The sequence below is a fragment of the Syzygium oleosum genome, unplaced genomic scaffold (genome assembly GCF_021117445.2).
Source record: "Syzygium oleosum isolate NSW1041296 unplaced genomic scaffold, Sole_v2.1 Sole_v2.02, whole genome shotgun sequence".
Taxonomy (NCBI): domain Eukaryota; kingdom Viridiplantae; phylum Streptophyta; class Magnoliopsida; order Myrtales; family Myrtaceae; genus Syzygium; species Syzygium oleosum.
Genome location: NW_026607486.1, coordinates 6,152,936 through 6,168,677, shown reverse-complemented (window position 1 = coordinate 6,168,677; position 15,742 = coordinate 6,152,936). Strand labels below are relative to the sequence as shown.

The window sequence follows — 15,742 nt, the reverse complement described above, 5'->3', positions numbered from 1 at the left end:
AACATGTCATCCTTTTTGCGAATTTATAGGATCTTGAATCTCCATTATCTGGGTAGTCCCATTCATTTCAAATTCTCTTTTAGATAGGAACAAGATTAAATCGTGATAAGATTGTGATTCTGTCACACCCCAAACTCAACAAGAATAAAGGCATGACACGGCCATCCTTTAACAAAAGGACGTAGCCTAAACATAACCAAAACTCATATGATATCAAAATATATGCAACCACATATATACATGATATAAAGTTTATTTGGTTACAATATCAGAGTTAACTACAATCCACCAAAAAGCTAAGTACATTAAGCTCCACATCCATGTGTAACTCGTACCAAAAAGTCACAACTATCAAAATGTTCTCCCCGACACTGGAACTCTCACGCCTACTAGCGTCTCGGTGAAGAACCTGAAAAACAAGTTAGATGAGAGGAATGAGCTACCACGGCTCAGTGAGTAATACATTTCTTCTAGGTAGATCGAGCACCCACTATGCACACAGTTATAAGACCAAACGAAAGCTCAATTAATCCCAACTCCAACATATCACAAACTTCAAAGTTAAAATACGTTATATACCAGTTTAAACATAACCTTTTCACAATAGAAAATCTCGTATTAATTAATAATATCAAAGGAGAAACCAATGGTCAATTCCATTGGCCAATCTCGTCGAAAAGCACACGCCAATGGTCTATTCCATCGGCCAATCTCATGCTCAGAAATCTAAGTATGATCACGGATAACGCCCCGTGAAAGGCGACCAAGATTCCCCCCTTGGCAAGGTCTCCACCTACTATAAACCGGTGGCTCGGCCCACAAGGATATCCTAGACTAGTATGCGCATACCTACAACCCCTTATTTGGGTTCACAGAGACACTGAGCATCAAAATCCACAACCTCCCATACCAGCAAATCCAATCCACAATCAAAATCACCAATATCCAAAAATCATTTCATAAACGGGTATATAACCCTTTAAAAATCACATTCAAACTCAAGAACTCCTCATAAGTCTTTCACAAAAGGTTTCACAAACCCTTTTTCATTCCATAAGTTCAAACCGAAACCAAAAGGAATCTTCTATTTCAAATACACAAAATGGCAGTAAATGCTCAATCCAGTTTTTATGCGAACAAAATGCCATTGCTTGTATGATAACATATCTAATACATATCATTTTCTAAACATGAGTTTACAAATTCAAAGAAGAAATAGTACCACTCACCTTGAAAAGCTGAAAACTAACCTACAGCGGTTTCTCGAGCCGACGCACTCGAATACCTAACAATAAGCCGAAAAACGGTATCAAAACCGAGTAAAATGATACTTCAACTACGATTCGGCTCAACTAAGCTTAGACGCTAATATAACGACTAAAAGACGCCCCCAAAACATTTGTCCAAAGCGATTATCCAAATTCGTTCACGATGCGGAATTTGAGCGCGAAACTTCATTGCGCCATAACTTTCTCCACTAAACTCCGTTCTAAGCGAACTTATAGTCAAGAGAAAGCTTATTCAGAGCACTACAGGAACCCTAACTTGGCAGCCCCAAAATCGAGCCGAAAACCGACGAAAATCGGCCTAAAAACCACTGTTCGCGCACTGTTCACTGCGCGCACTCAACTTCAAAAATTCATATCCAGCAAACCGTAAGTCCAAATCAGGTTCCGTAAAATCCCACGGCTCCGCAACACTGTAAACTACCAATTCTATAAAAATACGCAGCTGAACGACTCAAAAATCAGACTTCGCCGCTCGAATTTCCCAAAATTCCGAATTTAAACCCTAAATCGGAAAATTTCTCCGATCAAACGAACGAGGGGCGTGAGTACTTACCGAGCGTTGCGATTCGAAGTCGAATCGGCTAGGCGAGGTCCGCGCGGCGCAAAACCCTCCCTTTCTTCTTCTTCTTTTCTTCCTCTCCTTTCTCTTCTTTTCCTCTCTGTTTTTCTGTTTCTGTTCGTGCTGCCCTTGGCTTCTTAAAGAAGAGCCGAACATCACTATTCCTTCTTTTGACTTGTTGACTTGATGATTTTTTTTTTTTCAGAACCCATATTTTACATTCTCCCCTCCTTAAAAAAATTTCGCCCTCGAAATTTAGAGCGAAATTTAGACGTGCCTCAATCATCGAACAAGTGAGGGTATTTGCGTCTTGCCTCCTCCTCAAGCTCCCAAGTGGCCTCCCTCTCATTGTGGTTTTGCCATTGAATCTTTACGTAAGGAATAGTGCATTGTCGTAGCACTTGATCTTTTCTATCAACAATGCATACTGGTTGCTCGTCATACGATAGGTTTTCCTTTAACCGCAAAGGTGCAAAGTCAAGCACATGTTCAGGATTTGGCACATATCTTCGCAATAAAGACACATGAAACACATCATGCACGCCCGATAACGCTGGTGGTAAAGCCAGTTTATAAGCAACTTCACCAATCTTCTCTAATATTAAGAATGGTCCCACATATCTTGGACTTAACTTACCATGAGTGCCAAATCTCATAACGCCTTTCATTGGAGAGACTTTGAGGAATGCATGATCTCCCACATCGAACTCTACCTTGCGTCTTTTGAGGTCAGCATAGCTTTTCTGACGGCTTTGTGCTATTCTCAAATGCTCTCGAATCACCTTGACTTTCTCTTCTGACTGCTGAATAAACTCTGGACCAGTTAATCTTTTCTCACCAACATCATCCCAACATACGGGAGTTCTGCATTTTCGACCGTATAGAGCTTCAAAAGGAGCCATCTTGATGCTAGAATGATAGCTGTTATTATAAGAAAACTCCGCCAAATGAAGGTGTTCGTCCCACGAACCACCAAAGTCAATAACACAGGATCTTAGCATGTCCTCTAATGTCTGAATCATTCTTTCAGACTGTCCATCTGTTTGCGGGTGAAAAGCCGTGCTAAAGTTGAGTTTAGTACCCAATGCTCCTTGCAAACTCTTCCAAAAGTTAGACACAAACCTGGGATCCCTGTCAGAAACAATGCTCACTGGCACCCCATGAAGCTTCACTATCTCATTAATATACCGCTTCGCCATATCCTCAAGTGAAAGACCGAATCGATATGACAAAAAGTGAGCAGATTTAGTCAATCGATCGACAATCACCCATATAGCATTCTTACCACTAGATGTCCTCGGTAGACCGCCATGGTAATATGCTCCCACTTCCACTTAGGTATTTCAAGTGGGTGTAGCTGTCCACCTGGTTTCTGATGCTCAATCTTCACTTGCTGGCAAACCAGACACTGGTCAACAAACTTCACGATATCTTTCTTCATGTTGATCCACCAAAAATTCTCTCTCACATCCCTGTACATTTTAGTGCTTCCCGGATGGATAGAGAATCTCCTACTATGAGCTTCCTGCAATATCTCCTTTTTCAATCCTGAATCATCAGGAACGCATAGCCGACCATGAAACCTCAATGACCCATCCGCATGGATACTGAAGTCCTTTTGTCTCCCAGCTTCTACTCCTTCTCTAATCTTTCCCAACTGAGAATCCCCATTCTGTTTAGCCTTAATTCTATCAATCAACATTGGTTGTACTTGAAGATTAGCTAATTGAGCACCAAGCTGATGTACCAATACCTCCAGGTCCAACTTCCTCATATCCTCAAGAATAGGCTTCTGAGAAGTGAGCAATGTAGCCATGTTTCCATAAAATTTACGACTTAGGGCATCGACTACTACATTTGCCTTACCTGGATGGTAATTGATAGACAGGTCGTAATCCTTTAAGAGTTCTAGCCATCTCCTCTGTCTCATGTTTAATTCTTTCTGAGTAAAGATGTACTTCAAACTCTTATGATCAGTAAAGACCTCACATTTCTCACCATACAAGTAGTGCCGCCATATCTTCAAGGCAAACACAACCGCTGCTAACTCCAAATCATGAGTGGGATAATTTCTCTCATGTACTTTCAACTGTCTAGAGGCATAGGCTACAACTTTACCATTCTGCATAAGAACACAACCTAAACCTTCCTTAGATGCATCACAGTAGATTGTGAAACCACTAGTACCTGAAGGCAAAGTCAATATAGGAGCCGACACTAACCATCTTTTCAACTCTTGGAAACTGCTCTCACACTGATCTGACCACACAAATTTAACTCCCTTCTGAGTTAGGCGAGTAAGTGGACCGGCAAGTTTAGAAAATCCCTCCACAAACCGCCTATAGTAGCCAGCTAGACCAAGAAAACTTCTCACTTCAGTGACATTGGTAGGGCGACTCCATTGGACAACTGCTTCAACTTTCCTCGGGTCAACCGAAATGCTATCCTTCGAGATTATATGGCCTAAGAATTCTATATGATCAAGCCAGAAATCGCACTTACTGAATTTAGCAAACAACTTCTTTTCACGCAAAGTTTGCAAGACAAACCTCAAGTGTTGTTTATGTTCCTCCAAACTCTTCGAATACACCAAAATATCATCAATGAACACCACAATAAACTTATCAAGATACTGCCTGAACACTCTATTCATCAAATCCATAAAAGCAGCAGGAGCATTTGTTAATCCAAAAGGCATGACAAGAAATTCATAATGGGCATACCTTGTCCCGAAAGCGATTTTGATACATCATCTCGCCTTTATCTTCAACCGATGATACCGAACGAAGGTCAATCTTAGAAAATACCTGAGCTCCCTGAAGTTGATCAAACAAATCATCAATCCGGGGCAAAGGGTATTTATTTTTTATCGTCACCTTATTAAGTTCTCGATAATCGATGCAAAGCCGCATACTACCATCCTTCTTTTTTACAAAAAGAACTGGAGCTCCGCAAGGCGAAATGCTGGGTCTAATAAAACCCTTATCCAACAACTCCTGCAGCTGTACTTTCAATTCCTTCAATTCAGACGGTGCCATCCGATATGGCGCCTTAGAGATAGGCGTAGTACCAGGCATCAAATCAATAAAAAAATCAATCTCTCTATCAGGAGGTAAGCCAGGCAAATCTTCAGGAAACACATCTGGAAATTCTCTGACAATAGGAATATTTTCAAGCTTTACAACATCTTTACTTGTGTCTTTTACACAAGCCACATAATCGCAACAACCCTTCCTCAAAAGCTTCCTCACTTGTAAAGCTGATATCAATCTTGGCAAAGTGCCTTTACAACTTCCCGAAAAAGAGAATTCGGGTTGATTTGGAAGTCGAAAGACAACCTTCTTAGAATAGCAATCAACAGTTGCATGATATGTGGATAACCAATCCATTCCCAGAATAACATCGAAATCCCGTATATCTAACTCCACCAAATCGACAGGTAATACTACATCATTAATCCGGAGCAAACATCTCATGAACACACGGTTAGCAATCAGGAAATTTCCAGTAGGAGTATCAACATATATTTCATGCTCAAGAGGCTCAGGCAACACATCAAGTTTCCTTGCGAAGTCAATGGCAATAAAGGAATGCGTAGCACCCGGATCAAATAGCGCATACGCATATTGAGAGGCAATATAAATATTACCTGCAACAACTGCGTTGGACGCCGCCGCATCCTCCTTTGTTATCGCAAAAACTTTCTTGGTCGTCTTTTGCCTTTCCTTATTTCCTTGGGGCCTACCAGCTGAAGATGCAGTTTTCCTCATAGAACAAGCAGATGCTAGGTGCCCAGGCTGCCCACAAACAAAACACACTCTACTATCTCCAGGGATATCCTTCTGTGTAGGACAATCACGCGCCATATGTCCTATTTTCCCACAAAGGAAGCAAGCTCCTGTCTTGCGGTAACAAGGACCGCTATGACGCTTGCCACAAGTAGCACAAGGACCCGGATTACTCTGAATCTTGGGCCTTCCTGACTGATTGAAATCCCTCCGCTTTTTGCTACTATTGATCCGACTATCATGATAATCAGTGGGCTTAAACCTCTTGTACTGAGGTGCACTCTGTGCACCGCTCTCCAACATGTCTTTCTCCACCCTAATCGCTCGATCCAAGACATCTTTGTACGTAGTCAGTACAAAAGGCGTGAGAATACTGCGAATATCAGGTCGAAGTCCTCGCTGAAAGTGTTTTGCCCTTCGCTTTTCACTAGCCACGAAGCCTTCCTCGAATCTACTAAGCTGATTAAAGCGGGCTGCATACTCCATAACTGACGAGCTACCTTGAGATACATTTGCAAAGTCACTCCTCATCTTCGCTTGGAATGACTCGGGGAAGAATTGGGCATTGAATGCTTCAGTGAAGTCCTTCCAGGAAATGATTACATCAGTACCTCCAAGGGCGGGTCTAGTCCCCTGCCACCAACATATAGCTTCACCTTCCAAATAACGAGTGGCAAAGTTAACCTTTTGATTGCCATGAACATTTTCCGCTCTAAAGATTTCCTCTATGCTTCTAATCCAACCATCGGCCTTAAGAGGATCAAACTTCCCATCAAACTTAGGTGGATCTGCCTTTCTGAATTGTGCAAAGGTGCATGAGTCAGTGGTGCCACCTTCACTTAATTCCTTCGCCTGACGATACCAATGAATCATTGCTTGAGTGAAATCAGTCGGGGGATTAGGCTCTTGGGGTTCTTCCCTAGCTTCTCGTGAGTCGGAACTCACTTCATATTGGTCCTCCCGTCTCCTTTTTAAAGTCACACCTTGAGAACGTTGAGGCATATCTCTAGAGTCAGAAGTAATGACTCGCTTGCCTTTATTCTTCTTAAGAACTGAGGCAAGTGGCTCCGAGTCAGAACTCATGATCGCCTGAATCCAAGAATGAAATACCACTTAGTATATAAAAATCTAGCGCAAAAATCTATCACACAATCTCACAACGTCCCATATCTGTACTCCAAAAATCAAAACTTATGCTCTGATACCAATAAATGTCACACCCCAAACTCAACAAGAATAAAGGCATGACACGGCCATCCCTTAACAAAAGGACGCAACCTAAACATAACCAAAACTCACATGATATCAAAATATATGCAACCACATATATACATGATATAAAGTTTATTTGGTTACAATATCAGAGTTAACTACAATCCACCAAAAAGCTAAGTACATTAAGCTCCACATCCATGTGTAACTCGTACCAAAAAGTCACAACTATCAAAATGTTCTCCCCGACACTGGAACTCTCACGCCTACTAGCGTCTCGGTGAAGAACCTGAAAAACAAGTTAGATGAGAGGAATGAGCTACCACGGCTCAGTGAGTAATACATTTCTTCTAGGTAGATCGAGCACCCACTATGCACACAGTTATAAGACCAAACGAAAGCTCAATTAATCCCAACTCCAACATATCACAAACTTCAAAGTTAAAATACGTTATATACCAGTTTAAACATAACCTTTTCACAATAGAAAATCTCGTATTAATTAATAATATCAAAGGAGAAACCAATGGTCAATTCCATTGGCCAATCTCGTCGAAAAGCACACGCCAATGGTCTATTCCATCGGCCAATCTCATGCTCAGAAATCTAAGTATGATCACGGATAACGCCCCGTGAAAGGCGACCAAGATTCCCCCCTTGGCAAGGTCTCCACCTACTATAAACCGGTGGCTCGGCCCACAAGGATATCCTAGACTAGTATGCGCATACCTACAACCCCTTATTTGGGTTCACAGAGACACTGAGCATCAAAATCCACAACCTCCCATACCAGCAAATCCAATCCACAATCAAAATCACCAATATCCAAAAATCATTTCACAAACGGGTATATAACCCTTTAAAAATCACATTCAAACTCAAGAACTCCTCATAAGTCTTTCACAAAAGGTTTCACAAACCCTTTTTCATTCCATAAGTTCAAACCGAAACCAAAAGGAATCTTCTATTTCAAATACACAAAATGGCAGTAAATGCTCGATCCAGTTTTTATGCGAACAAAATGCCATTGCTTGTATGATAACATATCTAATACATATCATTTTCTAAACATGAGTTTACAAATTCAAAGAAGAAATAGTACCACTCACCTTGAAAAGCTGAAAACTAACCTACAGCGGTTTCTCGAGCCGACGCACTCGAATACCTAACAATAAGCCGAAAAACGATATCAAAACCGAGTAAAATGATACTTCAACTACGATTCGGCTCAACTAAGCTTAGACGCTAATATAATGACTAAAAGACGCCCCCAAATCACTCGTCCAAAGCGATTATCCAAATTCGTTCACGATGCGGAATTTGAGCGCGAAACTTCATTGCGCCATAACTTTCTCCACTAAACTCCGTTCTAAGCGAACTTATAGTGAAGAGAAAGCTTATTCAGAGCACTACAGGAACCCCAACTTGGCAGCCCCAAAATCGAGCCGAAAACCGACGAAAATCGGCCTAAAAACCACTGTTCGCGCACTGTTCACTGCGCGCACTCAACCTCAAAAATTCATATCCAGCAAACGGTAAGTCCAAATCAGGTTCCGTAAAATCCCACGGCTCCGCAACACTGTAAACTACCAATTCTATAAAAATACGCAGCTGAACGACTCAAAAATCAGACTTCGCCGCTCGAATTTCCCAAAATTCCGAATTTAAACCCTAAATCGGAAAACTTCTCCGATCAAACGAACGAGGGGCGCGAGTACTTACCGAGCGTTGCGATTCGAAGTCGAATCGGCTAGGCGAGGTCCGCGCGGCGCAAAACCCTCCCTTTCTTCTTCTTCTTCTCTTCCTCTCCTTTCTCTTCTTTTCCTCTCTGTTTTTCTGTTTCTGTTCGTGCTGCCCTTGGCTTCTTAAAGAAGAGCCGAACATCACTATTCCTTCTTTTGACTTGTTGACTTGATGATTTTTTTTTTTTTTTTTTTTTTTTTTCAGAACCCATATTTTACAGATTCGAGATTGTAAAATTAGTAAGATCGGACAATACCTAAAACTTGTACGGATTTTAATTTCTCTCCATTTTATAATGGACTGTCTCAAAAGAAGAAAATTGGACCAAATAAATTTGTCTTAAACCTTAAAACAGAAATCGCAACGAGACTTTAATCTTGAATGCTTGCTCCTCCGCTTTGTGATGAGTCTTAACATCGATGATGAACAACCCAAACAACGATGTAGCTTTAATATATTCTAAGACTATATATATATATATTAAGTTTTCTTTTTATATATATTAAGTTTACTTGGCTTCTCTCTCTTCTCTCTCTCCATTAAGTTTTCTTTTTCTCTAATATTTATTAAATATTTTTGAAGTATATTTATCGGGTATAGGACGATATTATCCTAACTATTTTGAAAGCTTAATCGATGGATAGATTTATCCAACTTCTATTGTATCTTTCATGATAATTTGTGTAGTGACCACCAATCCCCTTTTTCTTATTCAATTTATGAATTATGTGACTTTAATTTCATTTGTTTATGAACGGATATGAAATTATCGTTGGGTGTGATATAGCCTTCCTTTGAATATAACCCGGTTTCATTATTAAATTTGAAAATTGTACATGAGGATTCACTGAAGTGTGGCAAAAAGAAAGTAGAAGCCACAACACACTTCGTAGCTTATAAATTTGATGATAAAAAGAAATTTAGATTTGGCATATTGGTACCAAATTGCGCAATAATAAAACCACCTAAGTTCCAAACTTGAGATACGGAGGGTAATAATCAATACTAAATGAAATGAGTGGAAATTGATGTTCTTCCAGATTCATCGATTCATGATTAATTCTAGTTTGACAGAATTAATCTAGACAATAACCTTTGTAACTTTTTTAGGTAAAGATCCAAGTTGTAGGTGAAAAGTATCAACCACTATATCAAAGGAAAAAGGGTAGATTTCTTATTCCAACGGGAATTAAATTTCCCAAGGAATTTCTCTTGGCTTCTTCTTTTAAAATTCGTCGTAGTAATTCGTTTATGTTTCTTAAAAACGTCAAACAAGAAGCAACCCTTTTCCTCGTTGTCCATGGTCAGCAATCATCAACCAATTCATATTACGTATAATTACTCTAAAAACCCTAACAAAGGCATTCATATCTATCAGATACTCCCCACCTTATAATCATTTCTCTTACTGCCCCTCGCCACTACCTCCGTCGCCATTGACCACTGCTTTGTTCTTTTGCATCTCCAACTCCCTGGCCACGGACCTCCACTGTGTGTATTTACCAAAAAACTGCCCCATCTCCTCCAGCGTATGCCCCTGCGTCTCTGGCATAAACGTGTAGAAAAACACCCACGCGGCGCATGCGATCCCCATGAACAAGAAAAAGGCCCCGCCGATGGTGATCGCCTTATACAGTGATATGAACGTCATCGCTAACACTCCACTTGTCACCCGGTTCATGGCGACACCGATCGCACACCCCTGTGCACGCAGTCTCAGCGGGAAGATCTCTGAGCTGTACACCCACGTGATTGGCCCCATTCCAATAGAGAAAAAGGCCACGTAGGACAACACTGACGCGATGCACATAGCAACCGCCCACATGAGTTTCGTGCGGCTGTGGTCGATGATGGTGAGGCACATTCCGAGGGAGGCAAGCGAGACGATCATCCCACCAACGCTACTCAGCAACAATGGCCGCCTCCCGACGCGGTCAAGGAGGAAGGTGGCAACGAGGATGAACATTGTCTTTACGAAGCCGACCGCGATGGTGGCGACGAGCTTTTTGTCGGAGGAGGTGATGCCGGCCTTCTCGAAGATGCGAGGGCTGTAGAGGACGACGGCTTCGATGCCAGAGGCTTGTTGGAAGAAGTGGATGCCAACAGCGCATATGAGGATGTGGCGGACAGACGGGGTCGGGTGGAGGAGGAGATCGCGCCACACGCCTTCCCCAGTGCTCCGCTTGGTGACCTTGACAACATCTTCGTTGCACTCGTGAGGGATGCCAGCAGCCTCCTTGATGTCGGCAAGCCGGAGCACGGCCTCCTCCTTGGAGTCGGACGTCCTGGCAAGGACACGCTTTGCATCGCCCAAGCGACCCTGCATGATGAGCCACCGGGGGGACTCCGGCATGACGAGGATGACGAACGCAAGGAGGACTGAGGGGATTGCTCCCACGCCGAGCATCATACGCCACCCGAGGTTGAGGCGAAGCTTGGAGAAGGCATAATTAGAGATATAGCCAAGGAGGATGCCGGCGTTGATGAACACCTGAACCATTGAAATGACGTCCATTCATACTGGTTGGTAGCTGTAATAACAAAAAGTTCTAGATAAGAAAAATAAGCCCTAAAACATAATCACCTTTCTAACTTCAATTTTTCCTGTAACAAGAATAATGCACGTTCAACAATAAAAAGACAAAATTAATGTCAAATGAAAAAGATGCTATCAAATTAGGGGTAACAAAAAAGAAAATGAGAAAGTACCTCAGGGAAGGAGGTGAGAAAGCCGCGGGAGGAGGCAGGGGAGACCTCGGCTGTGTAGACGGGAGCGATCATGAGGGCATAGCCGACACCGATACCAGCGATGAAGCGGCCAAACATGAGGAAGGCGTAGTTGGGGGCGAAGCCCATGAGGAGGGCCCCGGCGAAGAAGATGGCCCCAGCCAAGACGATGGTGTAGCGGCGGCCGATCCAGTCGGAGGTTCGCCCCGCCATCGCCGACCCAAGGAGCGAGTACACGGCGAGGATCCCCGTCAAGACCTCCACCTGCACGTCGCTTATCTTCAGGTCCTTCTTTATGTATATCACCGCTCCGCTCATCACTCCTATATCTGCCGAAGTTTAAAAAAAAAAATCTTATTTACAAGAAATTGGAAAAATAATAAAAAATAAAATCCTGTGACCTTTTCTCCTCCCTTTTTCTTCAAGTTGATTTTCTTTTATATATATTATTAATAAGATGAGAATATTATAAATAATAAGCACAATGGATTTTATTCAAAATTAAGTTGGTTGGCTCAAAAAGGGAAAAAAATTATGATGTTATACGAAACCATTTAAAAATTCTCGTTTTTCTTTTGCTCTTTTTCATCTCCTATCCATAAAACAAATGACTTTTTGCAATAGATCTATTATTATGATTCGCTGTATGCAAATAAATTCACAAATGACATCGCAAAGATATGTGGTTTAGAGAGTTCCAAACATCATGGACGGGTCACCAGGACGAGTCTTCCCATGCTGTAACAACATCGAACGCATGGAGAGAGAGAGAGAGGGGGAACTGACCATAACCGAGCAAAACGGAGGTCATGGAGGCCAAGCTGGCGCAGGCGAGGGCGTACTTGTTCCGGCGCGGCTTTGCCGGAGGATCGAAGTCCTCGATCGACTTCCGTTCGACGCCGTTGTTGGAGACGGCATCTTTAGCCACGGTCTTCTGGTCAGCCATCTCCATCTTCTTCTCCAGAGAGAGAGAGAGAGGGAGAGAGTTTTTGGGTGTGATTATATGTATAGATTGAAAACGAGCGGAGAAGAAATGAGAGGAGTGAGGGAAGAAGGTACACGAAACTGGTGTGCAGGGATGCGGTGTGTACATATAGGCCAAAGCTCGCGTCGCTTGTCTTAGAAAGAGACCAAAACCTGCGTCACCGTTTGGACCGTGATTCTGTGCTCTCGTGGGTCCCCATCCACTTGACTCATAATCTTCACCGTCCCTCTTTTACCTAACATAAAACAAAGCTACAGGTGAAAAAACATCTTTTTGTGAAAAAACACTATTTTCGCTAAATAAGAGTTTGTCCGCATTTAATGTCATCAAAGAATTAGATCCGTCAAATGGGTCAGGTCGTATCAAAAATTGATCGACCCTCATTCAGAATGAGTCAATCAGAGTAAAACTGATACATTTGTGATAAATTTATCATCCGTTAAAGTGCATCTCCTCCGTTAAACTGATACATTTGTGACAAATTTACCTTCCGTTAAATTGATATATTTATGATAAATTTATCGTATGTTAAAAGAAATCGAAAGGCTATAATCTATAATTCTCAATTTATAGCAACGTACAATGTTTAAAGTGCATCTCCTCTACTAGTTCAGCTAGCTCTAACCAGAGTCCTATTGTCGACACACATTTGCGTATTCACATTCTTTGGACTAAAATTACTGTGGAAATGACAGCTGATGACTGATGTTCTTTTAACCGCTGATTGATTTGGAAAAACTTGATAACCAAATCCTCTACTAGTTCAGCTAGCTCTAACCAGAGTCCTATTGTCAACACACATGTTGCGTATTCACATTCTTTGGACTAAAATTACTGTGGAAATGGCAGCTGATGACTGATGTTCGTTTGACCGCTGATTGATTTGGAAAAAGCTCCAATATTCCCATAATGCTTTTACCATATTCAAAGATTAGACCTTTCTCGCCCTTTTGGATAAGATCAAGCATTTTACAAAATGAGGCTATTAATTAAAAAAAGGGTTTATTTTCCTGGGATTCACACAAAAAAAAAAGATTAATATCACGAAAAATTCAAACTGGTATACACGTGATAAATTTACTCAAAATTAAAATGAGGCTATTAATTAAAAAAAAGGTTTATTTTCCTGGGATTCACACCAAAAAAAAAAGATTAATATCACGAAAAATTTAAACTGGTATACACGTAACAAATTTACCCAAAATTAATTTTTTGACCACCAAAAATCCCAAATTGGTACACATGTGACAATTTCACCTTAAATTAATTTTTTGATCACCAAAAACCCCAAACTGATATATTTGTGACAAATTTACCATCCATTAAATTGGATTAATACCACAAAAAATCACAAACTGGTACACTTGTGATAAACTGAGGGTAAAACCCAAAACTGGTACACCTGTAAACTGCTATGTGTCATCCAACTTAGAAATTTGACGTTAAAATTTAACGAAAACTAACCGAGGGTAAAATTATCAAAGGTGTACCAGTTTGGGATTTTTTGTGGTAAAAAAATTAGTTTGGGGTAAATTTATAACATGTATACTAATTTGAGATTTTTCGTAATATTAATAAAAAAAGAAAATATCGAAACTCCTCAGGAAAAAAGATTGGCCGCCGTTGTCGTCTATCCTTATCAAGATCGTTGAGAGATTTGCCCCATCGTCGCCATACTTATCATCAAGAAACAAGAATTCGACCACAAAAAAGTCGAGAAACAAGAAGAGGAGGTTTATAAAAAAGAGATAAATGAAAAAGATAATCCCATATAGACCCAAAAAAAAAAAACGGATAATTCCACAAAAAATTCTAAATTCTTCCCATGGTACGTGAATACTTCAAACTTTATTCATCTTACCAATCACTTTAAATTTGTACCCATGAAGTGAAAATACCTTCCTTTATATGTTCATCGCGATTGCCATTCAAAATCCAACGTGACAACATCCGTAGACAACACCAAACAAACGGATTTAGCGTGTCGATCGAGAGCATAGTCACGTCAGATTATTAACGTTCACGCTGGCTGTCACGGCGGATTTCAACGGTCATATTGAAGGAATAATGTATTCTGAAGTTATTGGTACAAGTTTGGGGTTAGTGGCAAGACAAAACAAATTAGGAGGAGTGATGTCTCCCCCGGAAAAGTTTGGAATTTCTTTTAGAAAAATGGAAAAAATAAGAAAAAGTTATGTATTGCATCTTCATAGTCAATGGTGAGCAACCTCTTCGGTTCACACATCCTTTTCTTACTTGTAAGTCAAAGTTTGACCGGTGGAGAGACCGTGAAAAGGGCTTTCGAAAATGACAAGATCCCACAGCTCAGCACACTCAAAATAATGCCCGTTGAATTCCGAATTTTATAAGGAGTTTTCAAAGTGATTTTTTGACTTATTATTACTCCCCAAGAGTCCAAGAATTTGACGAGGGAGAGAAACTGACCCATGAACCTTTGAAGATAAGCAAATGTCATATGAATGTCATATGCTAAATCCATGTTATATCATTGTTATATTTTCTGATAAGAACTTCGTGTGGACATTTCCGATGAGGACAACAGATTCACAAAACAAGAAATTAACTCCCAACTTGATCTTGCGTACCCAAATTTGTTTTCGAGCGATTGTTTTCTGTTTATTCTATTATTCTCATTAAGTTAATCTCGCATGAACCGGTCTTAATTAGACATGCCCAGTTGTAATATAGTATGTACACGACATCGATTCTTTTATTATTATCATATACATGGTTGATATGGCGGCTATAGATAAATAGAAATTGGTGGTGTCAGATAGTCAAAATATTCTAAGAGATTATAATTGACTCGGGAATATTCTTGATTCGTGTTAATCAGAAGCGAAACATTGGAAATTTAAGAAAAAGGGATCTAATGTGCTGGAAAAGGAGCCAAAAATAGAGAAAAAGGCCCACGTGTAATGACAATAGCGGACACTCGGGGCGAAAACGACATCGACCGGACAAATAATTGGTTGCACTCAGAGTACATAAGTTCAATGAATGTGATCTGTCGAATTTTCTGGCCACGCGAGATCCACACGATCCAGCAGGTAATGTGGACTAGACGAACTATGCCGGTTGCATCTGAATAACTTCTTTTCGAACGGGTCCGGAAAGGCCATGCGAATAGAAGTCATGTGCACACAAATTCTTGGCACGAGGTTGCTCGGATGTCACGGCCCCTCCACATACTCTTCAACATTGCATTCCCGTCCTCATTGTCGTGTATAATTTCAACAGATATTGTTTGCAAAAGAACTGTCGTATATAATTTTAGCACCATGCGTGACAATAAATGTTTTTGCATTTGATACAATGAGAAATTTCATGCTAACTCTTCTATATTTCCCCTCATATGTTGTTCAAGTTCATCAATATGCGGTTCTTCCATTGCGGGCTATGCGTGTCAGCCTGACAT

At 40.9% G+C, this 15,742-nt stretch overlaps 1 protein-coding gene, 2 long non-coding RNA genes and 1 pseudogene across 3 annotated transcripts; all 4 read right to left on the bottom strand.

The window, feature by feature from the left end:
- Positions 1-241: 241 nt before the first annotated feature.
- LOC130137495 (uncharacterized) lies at positions 242-1,916 on the bottom strand. The gene is made up of 3 exons (XR_008815922.1): positions 1,843-1,916; positions 1,230-1,285; positions 242-409 (listed from the first exon to the last, which is right to left on the bottom strand). It is a non-coding gene; the product is annotated as an uncharacterized LOC130137495 (long non-coding RNA).
- Positions 1,917-2,126: 210 nt separating this feature from the next.
- LOC130135403 (uncharacterized) lies at positions 2,127-6,719 on the bottom strand (annotated as a pseudogene).
- A 250-nt stretch (positions 6,720-6,969) lies between these two features.
- On the bottom strand, positions 6,970-8,713 carry LOC130137487 (uncharacterized). The gene is made up of 3 exons (XR_008815913.1): positions 8,571-8,713; positions 7,958-8,013; positions 6,970-7,137 (listed from the first exon to the last, which is right to left on the bottom strand). It is a non-coding gene; the product is annotated as an uncharacterized LOC130137487 (long non-coding RNA).
- Positions 8,714-9,860: 1,147 nt separating this feature from the next.
- On the bottom strand, positions 9,861-12,402 carry LOC130137476 (polyol transporter 5-like). The gene is made up of 3 exons (XM_056308858.1): positions 12,105-12,402; positions 11,301-11,647; positions 9,861-11,082 (listed from the first exon to the last, which is right to left on the bottom strand). The coding sequence occupies exons 1-3, from the start codon at positions 12,268-12,270 to the stop codon at positions 9,997-9,999; spliced, it is 1,599 nt and encodes a 532-aa protein (XP_056164833.1). The 5' UTR covers positions 12,271-12,402; the 3' UTR covers positions 9,861-9,996.
- Positions 12,403-15,742: the final 3,340 nt, after the last annotated feature.

Coding starts and splice junctions, on each gene's coding strand:
- LOC130137476 (XM_056308858.1), bottom strand. CDS start 12,270: ATGGAGATGGCTGACCAGAAGACCGTGGCTAAAGATGCCGTCTCCAAC. Junction 11,648..12,104: donor CTCCGTTTTGCTCGGTTATG/GTCAGTTCCCCC, acceptor AAACTTCGGCAG/ATATAGGAGTGATGAGCGGA. Junction 11,083..11,300: donor TTCTCACCTCCTTCCCTGAG/GTACTTTCTCAT, acceptor TCAATGGTTCAG/GTGTTCATCAACGCCGGCAT.